This window comes from Aspergillus uvarum, assembly GCF_003184745.1.
Source record: "Aspergillus uvarum CBS 121591 unplaced genomic scaffold BO82scaffold_2, whole genome shotgun sequence".
Taxonomy (NCBI): domain Eukaryota; kingdom Fungi; phylum Ascomycota; class Eurotiomycetes; order Eurotiales; family Aspergillaceae; genus Aspergillus; species Aspergillus uvarum.
The window spans coordinates 68,677-84,906 of record NW_020291299.1 but is presented as its reverse complement, the minus strand read 5'-3'; the positions used below and the strand labels follow the sequence as shown (position 1 = coordinate 84,906).

At 52.3% G+C, this 16,230-nt stretch overlaps 4 protein-coding genes across 4 annotated transcripts; all 4 read right to left on the bottom strand.

The window, feature by feature from the left end:
- Window positions 1–487: 487 nt before the first annotated feature.
- On the bottom strand, window positions 488–2,311 carry BO82DRAFT_397261 (sugar porter family MFS transporter; the record flags this gene model as incomplete). The annotated part of the gene is made up of 5 exons (XM_025638912.1): window positions 488–778; window positions 832–1,182; window positions 1,233–1,284; window positions 1,340–2,076; window positions 2,144–2,311. 5 exons carry the CDS (start codon window positions 2,309–2,311, stop codon window positions 488–490), a joined length of 1,599 nt encoding a protein of 532 aa, XP_025496877.1.
- Window positions 2,312–5,874: 3,563 nt separating this feature from the next.
- BO82DRAFT_50678 (Zn(II)2Cys6 transcription factor domain-containing protein) lies at window positions 5,875–8,018 on the bottom strand. Its single transcript, XM_025641278.1, has 2 exons — window positions 7,751–8,018; window positions 5,875–7,679 (listed from the first exon to the last, which is right to left on the bottom strand). The coding sequence occupies exons 1-2, from the start codon at window positions 7,846–7,848 to the stop codon at window positions 6,125–6,127; spliced, it is 1,653 nt and encodes a 550-aa protein (XP_025496876.1). The 5' UTR covers window positions 7,849–8,018; the 3' UTR covers window positions 5,875–6,124.
- Window positions 8,019–8,504: 486 nt separating this feature from the next.
- On the bottom strand, window positions 8,505–11,430 carry BO82DRAFT_349848 (C2H2 finger domain protein). Its single transcript, XM_025633985.1, has 7 exons — window positions 11,252–11,430; window positions 11,075–11,129; window positions 10,874–10,973; window positions 9,731–10,786; window positions 9,583–9,674; window positions 9,223–9,530; window positions 8,505–9,166 (listed from the first exon to the last, which is right to left on the bottom strand). The coding sequence occupies exons 1-7, from the start codon at window positions 11,340–11,342 to the stop codon at window positions 8,775–8,777; spliced, it is 2,094 nt and encodes a 697-aa protein (XP_025496875.1). The 5' UTR covers window positions 11,343–11,430; the 3' UTR covers window positions 8,505–8,774.
- Window positions 11,431–12,649: 1,219 nt separating this feature from the next.
- Window positions 12,650–14,973, bottom strand: BO82DRAFT_299642 (flavin-containing monooxygenase). The gene is made up of 7 exons (XM_025632029.1): window positions 14,959–14,973; window positions 14,447–14,903; window positions 14,020–14,378; window positions 13,796–13,961; window positions 13,674–13,742; window positions 12,924–13,616; window positions 12,650–12,863 (listed from the first exon to the last, which is right to left on the bottom strand). The coding sequence occupies exons 2-7, from the start codon at window positions 14,721–14,723 to the stop codon at window positions 12,664–12,666; spliced, it is 1,764 nt and encodes a 587-aa protein (XP_025496874.1). The 5' UTR covers window positions 14,724–14,903; window positions 14,959–14,973; the 3' UTR covers window positions 12,650–12,663.
- Window positions 14,974–16,230: the final 1,257 nt, after the last annotated feature.

Below are 16,230 nucleotides of genomic sequence, written 5' to 3'. Positions count from 1 at the left end.
CCTTGAGAATAAACAGATAGAATTGATCTTAAATTGAGTCAAGCTGAAGATTGACGAATAGACGATGGGGTCGGATGTCTTTCCGTCAAGGCAGCAGAAAATAGGCTCAACGATCAATTGAGGAACCGATCTCCCATCCGTCTTCCCGCAAGACAATCTTGGAAGCCTATCACACAGTACGAATGATTCACTATGAATGGTTTCTAAACTTGCACTTGTTCAGTGTTTCGAGTCCCTGGAGCGGTGCAAACTTAGCCTTCCTACGTCTTATACTACGCAAAATGAACACACCGGCAAACCAAGTATGAAGAATGACCAAATGACCAAATGACTGTCATTAGATCTGCACCCACCCAAAGGGAAAGTGAGTAATTAGAACCATTAGTACATAAGCGTAAACCCATGGGTATTCATCCGTCCAAATCCTAAAAGCACACCAGCGCCTCACCACCTTCACTGCCAACACCTGCACGCTCTCGCAGTTCCCTTAAACCTCCTGGTGAATCACCTCAGCCTCCGCCTTTTCGGCGACAGTCTTGTCGGTGATGCCCATCTCAGAGGCAAAAGTGCCGTGGGGCTTCCATCCCGCCGAGGTACGGGGGGTGGTTTCCTCCATCATCTTATCAACCTGCTCCAGGGTGAGACCCTTCGTCTCTGGAATGAGGAAGTAAGTGTAGACGAAGCAACAGGCGCACAGGGAGCCCCAGATGAAGAACACCTTGGCACCCAGGTTACCCTTGTCCTTGTCAACCATGTAGGGGGTGATGACGGCAATAATCTAGTATGGGGTTAGATGCACGAATCCAAGTCACATCGGGGTTGAAGACTTACACAGTTCCAGAGCCAGTTAGAGGCGGTCGACAGAGCCACACCGCGCGACCGAACGGGCAGAGGGAAGATCTCACCGATCACGACCCAAGCACCAGGTCCCCAAGTAGAGGCAAAGAAGAAGATGTAGATACAGATGAACGAAATCATAGCACTGACGGCCGACTTGTTACCACCGTCCGTGACACCGACGATAGCGACGATGAATTGACAGATGACCATGCCCAGAGCACCCCACAGGAGAAGTGGACGGCGACCGATGCGTTCAATGGTGTAGAAGGCGATGGGGGTAGAGCAGACGTTGACAATAGTCGTGATCATGCTGATGAGGAAGGGGTTGTCAATGGTTCCAAGCTATCGGCCCTGTTAGAAAAGCTCATGGTTAGGGAAAGGAGCAAGCTCACCGACTGGAAGAAGGTAGTTCCGAAATAGAACACGAAGTTGACACCAGTCCACCTAAGCAAGTCAGTATGAGCGGGTCAGATAATCCAAAGCGTTCTGGAAAGCTTACTGTTGCATCATTTGCAGCGAGGTACCCAAAATAGTCCGACGAAGGTTGCTGTTGGGAGTCCAGAGGCTACCACGGAAGCAGTTCAACCAGCTATTGAGATAACCACTCTGAGGGATAACCTGCATCTCATACTCGTGATTGGCGACAATCTCCGCAAGCTCCTCCCGGATGTAGTCGGACTCCTGAGGCTGGCCGCGGACCCGTGCCAGGACCTCAGCGGCCTTGTGAAGCTCACCCTTCTTGACGAAGTAACGGGGCGACTCAGGCAAGAAGAAAAGACCGATGCCGAGAATCAAAGCCCAAGCGATCTGGAGACCGATAGGAATACGGTAGGAGCCGGAGTCGGTACGGTTTTCCGTGCCGTAGTCGACACAGGAAGCCAGCATGAGACCGATGGTGATACAGAACTGGTATCCTGACACAATGGCACCGCGAACCTTGCGGGGGGCGATCTCGGACATGTACAAGATGATGATGGCGGAAACGAAACCGACACCAAAACCAGCAACAAGACGGCCTACCACCAGCAAAGCGACACTGCTGGAAGCTGTCTGCAAGATGACACCGATAATGAAGATACCACAGCCGCTGATGATGGTGAACCGACGACCGAGCCAGTCAGACAAGTCACCAGCAATGAGAGCACCAAAGAAGGTTCCAGCAGAGAGAATCGAGGTAATCAAAGACTTCTTCCAGGAGGGCAAAACGAATTTATCGGTGGGAGTAGTAGCATAATCCTAAACCAGCCGGGGTTAGTGTCGCGTGTCGAAGTGGACGGGGATTTGCAGAGGCAGAACCACATACCAGACCCTCGAAGCGTTCGATAAAGTAGCGCATGCCCATGACACCACTGATGTAACCGGAGTCATAACCGAAGAAGATACCACCGAAGGCAGCAAAGGCACACATCAAGTAGGCCTTGACGGTGACAGGGGCCTCGACCCGCTGGCCGTTCACCGTGCCGTCAGCCATGATGACTGCTAGGAGTTGAGCAGGCGGTGGGGATGTGATGCTCTAAGTAAACCAGGAAGGTATAGACAGAGAGATAGTCACAGCAAGGGAAGTAGTATGGCACAGGATGTCAAACGAAGACACACCAAGAAATGAGGAGTGTGAAGGTCGAAGGAAGAAAGGGAAGAGAGTTGCGGTGAGAAAGATGCACAAACAAACCGGTGGGTGGGGGGGGGAGCTGCAGGCGATTTTATAATTTGGATCCCCGATCAAGAAGAGGAAGAGGGGAAGAAGTTTGCATTCGGGCCAGACCCGGACCCGGGGGAGAAAGTGGAAGGAAGTTGCCCACGGGGATTTCCCCAACCATCGGGATCGTGAGGGACTGGTGGATGCAGCGAGTGAGTGCCCACTGCATTCACTTGACTTCTTTTTGCCTTCGTCTTGCCCCGATTAGGAATGGACTCTGGCTCGGTCAACGCCGCCATCTTCAGCGATTTGCCATCGTTCCGAGGACTGCCCGAGCAGACCCTCACTAGCTGGATCTTAGGGAATTGTGCTCCTCGCATTCCTTTCTCAATGACAACAGTTCCCGAGTCCAGGTTGGAGCCGAGGGAGTCCAACCCTGGGTTTGTGTTTCCGTACCCACTTTGTAGAGTGTAGAGTACGATGTGGGGGGGGGGTTGTTTCTTTTTTTCCTTCCTCCAGCCGCACATGGTACGACTGTAAGAAACAGTCTAGCACCTCATGGCATGGTTGTTACTAGTTCGACTGGTTTAAGGCCAACCTACCATAGTCCGATTAGTTCTAGCCAGATCAGCCCAACCAGCGAGATACTACATACAGTACCCCGTTCATCTATGGGGTAAATGCAGGGTATGCTCACTAAATCACGGGTAGGAAGAGTAGGTGTTTGCATAGAGTAGTAGTCGGTAGTAGTACGGGGTAAGATCCCGATTCAGTCAAAAGGCGTCAACCATGTGCCAGGCGGGAGGTGCCTCGGGGCTGGCTGACTCTCTGGTCCCGTCAGTCACTGTCTGTTCCAAGTCCCTCTCCGTCCCCCCAACTCTATAGTTCCAACCAACGAAAGGCTCGGGTCATAACCGGCGAGCCAATCGGGCCAAGGCCCTCTCATCGCTTGACGAACCCCCGCGGTGATTGGATGGAGCGAGCTGGGGTCGGAAATTTTCCCCTACCACGTGTGCCGTCTGGGGGGAAGGTCAAGGATGTGAGTCTCCACCGGCACGGGTAGGATTGGGTGAACAATGCTGGATTTTAAGGTTAGGCCTACGCTGGGTCGGGGCTAACCGACTGCAGCTCCAGCCCGGGGTTCTAGTCTCAGACAGTCAGACTTCTCTCCCCCCTCAGCTCCCATCACGAGTCCCAATCCGGGGTTTAACTTTTTTTTTTCAAGTAAGCGAAATGCCCAGACCCTGGAAACTGCAACCTCAAGCCCAGCCCAGAGGGAAGACAGCGGAGTCTGACCACCACTAGACTAGACTTTACCTTACCATCATTCTTTCTGTAATTTCTTGACTTTGGACTCTAAGTTTGCCTTCTGATTGTTTACCTTCTTTGTCATTATCGATCATCGGATCTGACCGACGTGGTGCATCGTGAGAGTAGGATCCGGGGTGGTAGACGAGGGCAGGGTACGTATTGCCACTGACAGGGGTCCAGGTCACCGCGGGGAGCAGACTAGAAGCGAGAGAGCAAGAGAGGGGTGGTGACATGCCAAGAGACTTGGCAATCACAAAGGTTGCACCCGCAGGCCGCAGCAGTTTTGAATTTTTTTTTTTCTCTCTGCTTTTCCCCTTGGCACCACCACCCGACTTTTCCCCCTCTTCCTCCTCCCCAGGTTTGTTGTGTCCGGTGTTTGTTGTTGGTCCCTCCCCCGTTCCTTTCAAATTGCGGGGGAAAGAACATCGGAGTTGAATCCCGTGCACTTTCTCTCAAACTTCCAGTCCATGGGTCGGGTCCGGTGAGTGTTTTGCGTTAGGTAGCAAAGGAAAATATGACAGTCAATATGAACTCATTATTGCTGTAAGCTAAGGTAGTACTACCTACTTGTATTCCCGCGCCAAAATAAGTCGCTTACCAGCAGAATACGAAGACCATTTTCCCTCCCAAGGCCGTGAAACACACCTCATTGGGCGTCTTCGCGCCACCTCGTGTCTTGGCTGGGGTTTGCCGTGTGGCACACACAACCACACACACACACCAATACAAGACACACTATGCTCCTTTCCGCCCCCAGACTTGTCCTTCCTCCCTTCCTTGTTGGCTTGAAGTTCCCTTGTAAGGGTGGGAGTGATTTCGGAGTCGGGTTCGTTCCCGGAACTGCTCCTGGAACCCACCACCTGGCTGGCACCTAGCACCCTGCAAAATGGTCTGATGCGGTGTCATGATTGTGTATCCCCTCTTTCCCCCAAAATCCGCATCTGGGGATTCTCTTGCCAGGTCATTTCGGTCGGCTTCTCGCATCGAGTCACGCCGCATTTCACGGAACCGAACAACGGGACTAAGGTACAGTACGTAGTAGTCACCAAGATTGTTCCATCCAATGGTGACTATCTTGGAACCCTGAGTCCTCTCCAGGCTCCCTCCCCCCCATCTGACTCTCTGCACAACACACCCACACCAATCAATCCTTGCATCGATCATTCCATGGTTTCAGAGCATCGGAGACAGGCAGCACCGTGACTGGTCATTAACCCGGGGAGGAAGAAGCCACCGTTGGAATCCATGCACGAACCTCTTCCTCGCTACCTAGTTTGGATGTGCTGGCGGGCTTGCCTCTTGCCTGCTGAGTCCTGTAGGGCCGAACGGTTGGGCATGATCTAGCCTGAAAGAACGTCAATAAGGAAAAGAGACCAATTGTAGCTGGGGTGCGGAGAAGGGAGATAGTCCCCGTGTTCTGCCCCACACGAACAGTCTCCAGGCTCTGTCCTGATCTTGCTCTTCTTGCGCTTGTCATGCGCATACTCATGACAATCCACTCATCCGAAATTTCTCCATATTACTTATTACTCCACACTGGTACAGGACTTCGGACCTCTGTCACATCGTATTTGTTTATCTTTGTCTCAAGCGAGACTGCTCCCCTCCGTCTAGCATGCTCCTATCAGCCCCATGACCTAGACAAGCTTGCGCCAATCGATATGGCTTTTCCATAAGCTCCCTCTCCTGCAAGTGGCCGCCGACCCACAAACACGCGACCCCCCTGGCTTGCATTCTGGTCCCGTTGCAAATGGACTAGGTGGGATTGTGTGGCTTTTGGCGGGGGAGGGTTCGTTCTTCAACGGACAGCAGACTCGGCACTTGGTGTCGGATATCATGCTCTATAGAGAGAAAAGTAGAAGTCTTGGCTAGCACAATTGAGTAAAGCCTGTTTCTGGGGGTTTCGGCCACCATTTCCAATTTTGCCAGCTTAGTATTCTGTTCCAATCCCCCGAACCTGGAACAATCCTCGAGATCGGATCCCAATTCCTGGCTGGAAAGACTGCTCGTTTACATGCCGATCATGTGATTAGGTATTGGAATTTTGTATTTCCCACCCCGGGGCTGCCTCTATGGCACGCGTCAGATTGGCTGCTACCCGGCTCACAGGATGGTGAAAGGGGACTGTATTGACTCGTGTGTGTAATTCTTTACCTGTTGGTGTTGATGCACGGGCTGTCACAACGGCATACCATTTCCCGAACCCTGGGCTAAAACCTCGAGATTGCGGATCCCGACGTGATGCCGAGCAAGACCGCTCGTTTCATTGCTGATTAAGTAATCGGAACCTGGTGTTATTCGACCCAAGGAGCCGTATGGGGTCGACCACTATCACTTTCATGGCACCACTGGTCTGTCGGGAAGTACTCCAGCCCGGACCAAGAGAAGAGCGCACGGCCACCGGGCCATTGGCTGAGTAAGATCATGCAGATACCGCTCTAGCTCCTCATCATTCTTGAAAGTCGAACGGCCCGTGATCCTCGTTAATCGTTCGCTCAGCTGGTCCTCGAAGAGCTGCTGGTCCGGCAATTCGTTCAAAGTGGTGGTCAGCTCGGCCCGAATTCGAGCTCGCAGATCGCCCTCCAGCATCTTTTCGGCTAGATGGGCGTGAAACGCCGAGCTATACGGCCCCTCGCAGTGCGGCCAGGTATGAAGAGCCATGATGGCTCGCCAACGGTCGCGGAAGTCTGGCGATAAGACGGCCACCAAGAATAAGGGCGAGATAATCCCGTTGTCGAACATGATTGCCGGGCGTTGGGGGCCAAGTTTTGCGATAATCACTTCGGATGTTGTGAGGATTTGTCGGCATTCAGAAGCAATGCTTTCCGTGTATGCAGATTCAGGGAGCGGGAAGGTCGTACGCAGACCCAAACAGAGCCAATGGATATTGACCTTTAGTATGTCGGCCCCCACCTGGTCCCTGAGCCCAAGAGAGGCGTAATGTCGGAGACGAAAGTCCCGCATGGCCCGCTGAGCTTGATCCACCAGCGCGAGGAGTGTCAACTGCTCGTGATACAACAAGGCATAGAGAACGGGATCGTGCTCTTTATCAGACGGCCAGGCCCGCCTCATGTAATCATGCGTCAGTGTCGTGAGGGGATCAAGTGCCCTGCGTCCTTCTGCAACGCTCTGAATTGTTTGCCACTGGGCTGCAGTCGAATCCAATCGAGCCTCTTCCCGAATCGCAAGGAACGGCGCCTCGCAGCCGAATTGTGTCGACTGTATGTCCAGATGTTGCAAAGCAGTGACGATGTGCCAATCGACGGGCGATCCCTGTCGGTTCCGGAACACCGGCTTACCCTGGCGATGAAGCTCATTCAGAATGCGCAGGCCACTCTGCAGGTGCAGGAAGGCTGCGTCGAACTCCCTCCACACCAAATCCAACATGACAAAGAGGATACAGCAAAGCAGTACCACCTGCGGCAACAGTGGGTCCTGGGGGTTCCGCTGCCTGAGCAGGGCAAAAGAGCGCGCCGCCTGATCGGAAGCGAATAAGTTCCACGGACTCTGCTGTTTCTGCGGGCGCAGCCCCATGCCGGTGAGCTGGCACTCCTGATGGGCAGCCGCCAGCGCCATCGTAGCGTGACAGACCGCCGGATCCAGCTGTGCCATTTGCAGCACTAAATGGTGCCATAACGGGGAATCAAATGCCCCCAGGATATCCGGGATTGTGCGTCTTTGAAAGAATGCGAAACAGCGTCGTTCATCGGCGGTGGTGATGCAGCGGATCGTGGTGGTAACCGCTAACGGCAGCTGGGGAGATAGGACCCGCTGCCGTTGGGCGTTGTTTGGGCGAGGTAATGGGGATGGGTCGTAGCCCTCGCATGTTCTGCCTGTGGCGGTGCAGTTGTAACAATGGCCAGGGGTCTCGTCGCATTTGACCCGACGTGCGCTTGCCATCCGATCAGTTTTGATCCGATCATATTTCATGCTCATAACGGCCGCTAGCGAGGGGACCCTTACCGGCAAGTTCGACAGCCCGTGCGCGACCGTGTGCCGCCTGACCGACGTCGCTTGTAAGGAAAAATGGCTTGGGCTTCGTTGCTCTCGAGATGATACATTTCTTTCGATTTGTGAAAGAGGGGGGGAGGGACGAAGGATCACAACGGACCGGTCCGTTCAACAAAAACTTGATGGATGGAGACTCGATTAAGTGGTTGTCGGTCCTGGCTCCTCAGGAGAGTGGATCTGAGACGATCGCAATACTATCGTGGTTAGGTTGACGATAATTCGTCCCCGAGGCCCATTTCTACTTGCGAGGCTGCGCTGCGAGAGAAAGGCGGAAAGTGCAGTTACTTAGTGTCACTACTCCGTAGTACTAGTACTCATATAGTTGGTGGATCTTCATCTTTTCGGACACTTGACCACTCGGAATCCATTTCCAACTCGAGACGCGGCAAGTTATTTGTCAAGCCACGCTTGGCATTCTCTCCTTGATGATATTGATCTGATGAATGCCTCGCATCGAGGTTCATCTTCGCCCGTGGCCTTCGCAGTTTGCATGACGGGTGTAATCCCAGGTGTAATGTATCTGTAGGAAACATGGTGAGTTGACAAGAAAAGATGTAAGAGGAGAGATAAATGCCGATGGAAAAAGAGGGAGGGAGCGGAAGGCCGCCTCAGCTGACTAAGATCTGACTGAAAGTTGGCTCTGCTTAAATATAGTTATCTACCGGAGCTGTCACCAGGTAAAGTCCACTTGCAGTAGTAAGTGTTGTTTCGAAATGTCCCCCGTGAGGGTTTCTCCTAGATATATAAACTCGCTAAGCCGATTGCTAATATACAAACCTCCGAGTCCTATGATTTTCGCCCAAAAGTACCCACGGAACTCCAAACTACCTACAAGTATCCCATGACCACCTCCCAAGCATGAGTGCAAACCCACAAACGCCGTACTAATACATACAGTAAAACAGATAAGGTTCACAACCCCTTTCATAAGCAAGTACTCTAGGCCATACAGACATGCATTGCTCCCAGGCTCAGGTCAATCCTTGTCATCATTCAGCAGCACCTTCAACTTCTCCAGCTTGTCCTCGCACTTCACCTCTAGCCGCATGACCACGTCCATGCTTTCCTTCCTAGTGATGAGCAGGTGGCACACCAGCCAGAAGTTATAGCCGTTTTTGTAAAATCCCATGGACGCCCATTCGTGGTTGGATACGGCACTTTGCAGTGTTAGCCAGTGTTCGCGCCAGCGGGCTAATGCGAGGCGAATAGAACCCAGCACAGAGACTTCCGGCGTATTCTGTGGCCGGGGTTTGTCGGGCGAAGTAGGATCTGAAGGCTGGTTGGGTTGGGGCGGGGACTGAACTGGGGGCTGATTGGAACGCGTGACGGAAGCAAGAGTCATATAGGTATTTATGAAGGCGTAAAGGACTGTGATGGCATTAGCAGTCGAAGCAATGTCGCGTTGAATAGTGATATTTACGTACGGTGGATGAGTATGAACATGTCAAGGATGTTCACGTTTGGAAGTATACCACTGGGATTCGTCGAAGAATCTGGAGAGAGAGGGAATGACATGTTCGGGGCGTTCGATCCGTCGAACAGACTTTGAAAGGCTTCTTTGATGGTGAAGCCTCGAGAATAATGAAATCCTATGTCTGTGTATGGATGTTCTAGATTGAAAAGTGCCTCTGGGCAGGGGAAATCACAATCCATTTCCACATGCGACAAGCGACATGGGTAGTTCTGGAAGAAGCAAAAGGCACAGTCGAGAAGAGAGATGATGGAAATGGTTCTATCATGATTAGCGAGTGGTCACGATATAGCACTTTGTATGAGACAATTACCGGATGCGACACTCCGTCTGAATCCATTGCTGCTCTGAAGTAACGTCGGGGTGTTGGTGGCGACACTTGGTAAGGTTCATTCGACGAGCGACCTTCTCGATTCAGTTAGTTGCCCACTCCCCACGCCATAGGCCGGTTAAAGAAATACCTTGGTGATTTCACTAAACCGATTCTCCATGGCGCGATTGTGCGACATGCGAGAGCCTGACCAGTATTGCACAATACAAATTATGAAGCCGGCTTGGAAGTTCAGGAACTGGACCCAATCGTCTCCCTTAGGAGGGAAGTTGGTCCTTCCCTTGCAGAACATGGAAGCGATATCGCTTTCCGGGGAGAAAACCTCGGTCGAGAAAATGTAAAGCTCCACAAAGTCCAGCAGTTGCTTGGCAGCATATGTTTCCTGTTCATCGTTTGAGTACATGGCACCCATGAATACCAATCCTGCCAATAAAGGCAACGGAACAGTATTCAACTGCAGCGACGCAAGGTGGACCATGGCACAACTCGGATGCCAGTATCTGGCATACATCCACACAAACTTCTGGATGCGCGCGGTAGTCAACAAAAAGCTAGCATTAGCGGCCAATCGCTGCTTCGCGTTAGCATCCAAGGGAACGGCCCAGGCTCGTGATAGGATCGCTTGCGAGAGTGCAGCGGCATAGGGCTGCTCCGGTCCATACGGCTGTTCGCTGGGATGCGTCACGCTAAACTGGCCTTGCGGGAGGCTCGCGCTAAATTCAGACCCTGCACTATACGGAGACGTGCCCATGAGCTTCGGTGGGCCTTCGAACGGACCGTTGAAGAAGTCAAGAAAGTTATCATGGAAAAAGGAGCGTGCCGCAGGATCGGCTTCGATGAATGCCGGTGCGATATCCAACTGATCAAGCTCCATCTGGTAGTCGAGCATGGTAGACCTTGCTTCCTTCAGCCCCATCTGGGTATGATATTTCATGCCCCGACTGCGATCGCTGCAAGGAGGGAGCCGAAACTCTTCGGTAAAGCTATCGGAGCCACCATTCAGGAGAAAGCTGATCGATCCGCGATCGGAGGTACCGACGTAGTCATCGCGATTGGTCGATTTTGCGCCTGTGTCCAGCTCGAGACCAGTGGTCTGCTTTTTACGCTCGTTGTTGCACGGAAGATTTCTCTTCTGGCAGGAACCACAAGGACTTTGCCCGTCGCATCGCAGCTTCATTGACGTGCACTAAGGAGACAGAACTTGAATTAGAAACCATGGGCTGAGACGCTCCAGAAGCAGACGGCAGGAAAGGTAAGGAGAGAAGTGACTTGCCGACTGGCAGGCATGTCGTCGCCTGCCCCTCTGCCCCGTTTCCGGGATCTTCTGGTCCCCGCGCTTGTCGCAATCCGTATAGTGGTCGCGAAGATTATCACTATGAAAGAACGCGTGGCTGTCAGCATCAAAGCACACGGTATCCGTAAGACGCGGGGTATGAGGGACTGGCTCGGTTACAGCGCCCCGGGACATACGCACCAGCGCGCGAACGACTCATTGCAGAAAATGCATGAGTAAGGCTTGACACCGGAGTCTATCGGAAACCCAAGAGTTCGTCCAGAATCAGTGAGCTGTGGTGTGAGGGAACGGGCCCAGAGACAAGCAATGACCGGGGGAGAAGGGGGGCGGTGGGAACAAGGGAGTGATTGGACTTACGTCGGAGGTGATGGCGTTTGAGATGGTCAATGCGCGTGAAACCTCGCTGGCAGATGGTACAACAGAAATGCTTGCTTGAAGCAGACTTCATGGTAAGGAACTGGTGCGCATCGAGGAGAAATGGAAGGGTTTGAGCCTTTGGAGGGGGTAAATGAAGGTGGAAATATGGGGTAAAGGAGGGGAGGGATACGGGGGAGGGGGGGGATCGGGGCCAAGGGCAGATCGGGAGCGGGCGGTGGAAACTCGGATGGAGCTGAAGGTGATGATGCAGGCAGTGGAGACGTCCGCGGTGCCGGTAAAAGCGCGCAAGAAGCCCGTTCAATCCAAACGGGAACGACACGTGTGAAGTAGTAGTTTGAAGGGAGTGGAGATGATTGAAAGGAGAATGGATGGATGTCTAGAATGAAGCAAATATTGAGACAGGTTCAGTCATCATGAAACAAGTACGATTGGAAGAGAAGAACAAGAGAGAGAAGGATGGATCTTTCAAAAAGAAACAGTCTTGGTTGACAGACAGGTTGGATTCTGGAGAGGTGGATTATTATTGACTGATTGACTGCTGGTGCCCAGTGGTGGTGGTGGTGGTGGTGGTGGTGGTGATGGTGATGGAGTACTTGTTCGTTTCTGCAGCTCTAGTCTAGTAGGTAATTCTGCTGCTCCAGGCTCAAGGCTGCCAGTGGCTGGAGCTGGAGGGGCTTCCGTCACGTCGATTCTTCAAATTCCTTCCCGCGCTCGATAAAGTCGCTAGTTCGCCTGCACACGCTAGACCGTTTTGGTTCCCAGTCCCGCCCACTGCAGTTGACTGGCACTGACTGGCACTTTTGCATCCCCACAACGTTCTTCCACTCGGACTGGGAAAAGCTGACAATCCTACAATGAGACCGACAATTAAGCCTCGACGTTTACGCAGGGAAACCTTATTTCCTTAATTCTCTCTTGTCTTCGCTCGCATTGTTCACCTTCCCCGGTTCCCTCCCCCCCCTTCCTCAATTCCTCCTAATCCCACCTTCCATGAGTGACGTCCCATTTCCACTGCCAACCTTGGTAATCATCTCAACTCTACTCTTCAGAAGCAGGGCTGCCCGTTGTTGTACCTCTGGCTACTTGTTTGGTACAAACGCCACCAAAGTCTAACCAAACCTGGGCCGCCGTTGCTCCCCCCCAGCTCTCGAACTCACGTTCAACGTGTACAACACATTCGGATCATCCGGTAGGCTGGAGATCTCTGGTTATATTAACTAAAGACGGATCTAAATTGTGACAGGAAGCTAGAATGTCATCATAGGTTATCAGATTTCCATAGAAAGGAAAAACAAAACAGCAGAGTCGCACGGGGACAGAAACCAGCCACTCCCGAAGTCAAGCCCGCCCCCCCCGCCCCCCCCGCCCCCTCTCTCCCCCTCCTCTAACGTCTATTGATTGCCCATCACACAGGCAACTGGAGGGAAGTCCAACTGGTCGTCGTCGAGATAGTCGACATTGACAACCTTGTTCTTCTCATTCATGGTCCACCCGTCGCCTATCCAGCCATTCGAGTTGTTGTCCACATAGTCATACGTGTAATCCTCCCAACGTGGATGCGCGAGCGTCTTCATAGCATGGAGCGACGAACCTGAATCGGTAAGAAAATGCGCACGAATCACAAACTCCGGAAAAAAAGAAAGGAATTTACCAGGCCACAGTGCCGTCACTCGTCCGTTCTCTCGCCCCCCTTTATACCAGCTGCGGCAGCTCGAACTAAACACGGTGCGTGAGAAATACTGGTCGCAGTGCCGAGTAAACTGCGCCACGGCTTCTTTCCGGACACACATTGCGCGGATGTTGTCACGTTGCATCTTCTGTAGGCAGCACGTGAAGTAATCGATCTCTTTCTCTATCAGAAGCAGCAGATTTCCCTCACCCAGGGCTGCATTCGGGCCAAGACAGACAAAGTAATTGGGGAACCCATTCACTGCCAAAGATAGGTAAGTCTCGGGCGTTTTCTCCCAGCGCTGGGATAAAGACAATCCATCGCGCCCAGTGATGGGAAACCGGGGTGTGAACGTGGTGTCGAACCCCGTGGCGCATACCAAAACATCGGTAGGATGATGCACACCGTCTGCTGTGATGATACCAGTCGAATCCACTTTGACAATTTCGCTCGAAATAACGTCAACCTTTTCATTTGTCAAGGCCTCCAGATAGCCAGGACCTGGGGTCAGACGGCGGCAGGCAGGAGGAAATGAGGGAAGAAGGTTCTCAAGGAGCTCCGGTTTACGTTGCAAGCGTCGTTTCATATTTTGTGTGAAGACACTTTCAGAACCTAGCTGCTCAGGGGTTCCCAGAAGGGTTGCACCATGGATAGACTGCAGTTCAAGCTCGATCTCTGATGTCGTAAGCAGCTGCCGAGGTAAAACACAGAAAGGCTAGCATGAAATTTTACCTTTGCGGAACTTCTGGTAGGCGTTGTGGTCCGTCTTGAATGTTGCAATCTCCTCTGGAGAGAAGGAAACTATGATTGACAGGTCAACCAGGAATCCTCTCTCAAAGCTAACGCAATCTTACAGTTTTCGAGTTCAGTGCCACGCTTATCGATCTGATTCCTGGCGAAGGTAGGTGACAGCCAAGTGCGACCTCTGATATAATGATCAATATGCGCCACTTTCGGCAGCATGCCGGGAACGATTTGAATGCCACTCGATCCGTTCCCAATCACAGCCACTTTCTGGTTCTGGTCGGACGTTAGGCACCAGTCCTTTGGCCACAAAAAAAAACCGGGTTCAACTCACGCTATAGTCATATGACTCGTTCCAGTCAGCACTATGCATCAATTTTCCCTTGAAGTCATGGAGGCCCGGAATACTCGGCCACTTCCAGTCGTTCAAAGCCCCCGTAGCCGATATGAGCACATCACATCGATCTTGGTAGGTCGACCCACTAGCAAGATTTTTGACCAGCAGATTCCACTTGCTTGTAGCATCGTCCCACGAGGCCTCAATGACTTGCTGTTCAAACCTGATATGCTCCATACAGCCATACTTTTCTGCCACCCGCGTCCAATACTTGTGAATCTCGGGGGCTGCGGCATAGAAGGCAGACCATTCTTTGTTGGGTTCAAAGGTAGCCTGGTATGTGTGAGCCGGAACATCTGCAAAGTCAGTGTGTTAGCAGACTGCCTGTTGGTGTATCTATCAACGGAATGGCAGGAGTACTTGCCACATGCACAGCCCGGGTATCTGTTCTCCAGCCAAGTGCCACCAATATCCGTATTCTTCTCGTAAACGCAGAGATCCAGATTCTGAATCCGTTGCCGAAGTCGGATTGAAGAGATGATCCCAGAAATACCTGAACCGATCACAACGACCCTCAGCGGGCGGTAGTCATCAACAGCTCGCTCTTGGACAATCCAATCATTGGCTGGAGACGCCGCAGCAGCACTGCTGTGGGAAGTAAATCCGAAGAGTTGCGACCATCGTTGGATCATTGCGGACATTGAGGCTAAGAAAACGTGTGCGACATGAATTTATTCTGCGAGGAAGCCAAGTGGGAAGCACGGAGCTCGGCCTATGCCTATTTATTGCCCCAATCATGAGACCAACGGTCGCTTCAAGCAAAGCGGAGCCTGCTCTCTCTTAGCCGGGGAGGGGTTTCGTCTCCACGAGAGCTAAAATAAGTGATGAACCCCCTCTTTTTCCCTAGGGTGGTAACACGGACTGACGCTATCGTAGATTGTTTGCGTTACACCGTTGGCTCAAACATATTAGCCCCGACTGGGAAGGAGTGAGATAGGCAGGGCTATACCCACTTAGCTCACGGGAATCCCCCCTCCCTGCCAGCATCTCTTAGCTCTGTTGAAGACGGTCGACGGCCTGTCAGTTGGAACCGGGGGGGGGGAGATTTAGCACCTACTATACGTAGGTCTCTGAATGGGTGGGTAAACCGGACTTTCTGCGATCTTTCGCCGCGTGCAATGGAAATCACGACGTTCGACCAGTAAGACCCACCTCCCGTTCCCCCGCCAAAGATAACCGAGCTTCACATTCGGAGGGTGGGGGTTGTGGACTGGTTTGCGAGACAGACAAATGATGGCGCTTGGTAATCATAAAATGTAGAACGATTGACAGGGATCCCCGCACACGGTGTCCATTATCTTGTATATCCGTGGAACCAATCAACCCGCCTCATACAGAATCGGATAACGAGATAGTGGGCATAATGTGTGGAAGATAGGGCTTGTCGATGAGTTGGCTTCTTTCCCGGACTGGGAGAGCAGTGACCCTGGTAAATACCTTCTTGCTTGCGTTCTAGACCATATCAAGCTAGTTGGGAGACTGTCTCTTCATGGGAATATTATCAGCATTGGAACAATGGTCATGAATCAGCCATTTCACAATGTGGGGATTCGTACAGTTGTGGTTCTCAAGCGATGACGGATCCGACAGACGCTAATTAAAGTCTGGAGTATGCCTCGGGAAACCCCCAGCGTATGGTAGAGAAGCAATTGATTGGATCTGAAGATGCAGTGTCCTGCATGGAATGGGGGATTCCCGGCAGTGAATCCAGCACGGCGAAGATCAACCTGATCATGATCCTTCGCTATCCGTATTTCCGTAAAGCCGTCTCTGCCTTGCAGGACCAAGCATTATCCAGTGCCGGCGCAAGCTTACCCCGTAATTTTGTCCCAACGTCCCCAGTTTTACCCCGCCGGACCTTCTCTCAAGACTTGGCGGCTTCACCGAAATGCGCGGAGAAACCGGCTGCAGCTATGGCACCAATTTGTTCTAGTGGTTGTGACGTGAACGAATATTTGCCCTGTAGAAAGATGGAAGTATACTCCGGCGTATAGTGTGTTGACTCGATACCTTACAGCGGTCGTGACGCGTTCCCGGTTTGCAGTACACGAATACCGGTAAGTATGAACACCATACGTGGTGGCATTGAATGTCCGTACCCTGAATTGTCAGTAGGTTATCCCCGCGTGGTTGGAACTCAGTAAGCAT

Bases quoted from the DNA above. Each gene is read 5' to 3' on its own strand.
- BO82DRAFT_349848 (XM_025633985.1), bottom strand. From the start codon at position 11,342: ATGAAGTCTGCTTCAAGCAAGCATTTCTGTTGTACCATCTGCCAGCGA. The intron at 10,974-11,074 runs GTGCGTATGTCC...GTTCTTTCATAG, and splicing joins AATGAGTCGTTCGCGCGCTG to TGATAATCTTCGCGACCACT. The intron at 10,787-10,873 runs GCAAGTCACTTC...CTGTCTCCTTAG, and splicing joins GACGACATGCCTGCCAGTCG to TGCACGTCAATGAAGCTGCG.
- BO82DRAFT_50678 (XM_025641278.1), bottom strand. From the start codon at position 7,848: ATGTATCATCTCGAGAGCAACGAAGCCCAAGCCATTTTTCCTTACAAG. The intron at 7,680-7,750 runs GTAAGGGTCCCC...TCGGATGGCAAG, and splicing joins ACGGGCTGTCGAACTTGCCG to CGCACGTCGGGTCAAATGCG.
- BO82DRAFT_299642 (XM_025632029.1), bottom strand. From the start codon at position 14,723: ATGTCCGCAATGATCCAACGATGGTCGCAACTCTTCGGATTTACTTCC. The intron at 13,962-14,019 runs GTGAGTTGAACC...ACGTCCGACCAG, and splicing joins ACGAGTCATATGACTATAGC to AACCAGAAAGTGGCTGTGAT. The intron at 13,617-13,673 runs GTAAAATTTCAT...TTACGACATCAG, and splicing joins CTACCAGAAGTTCCGCAAAG to AGATCGAGCTTGAACTGCAG.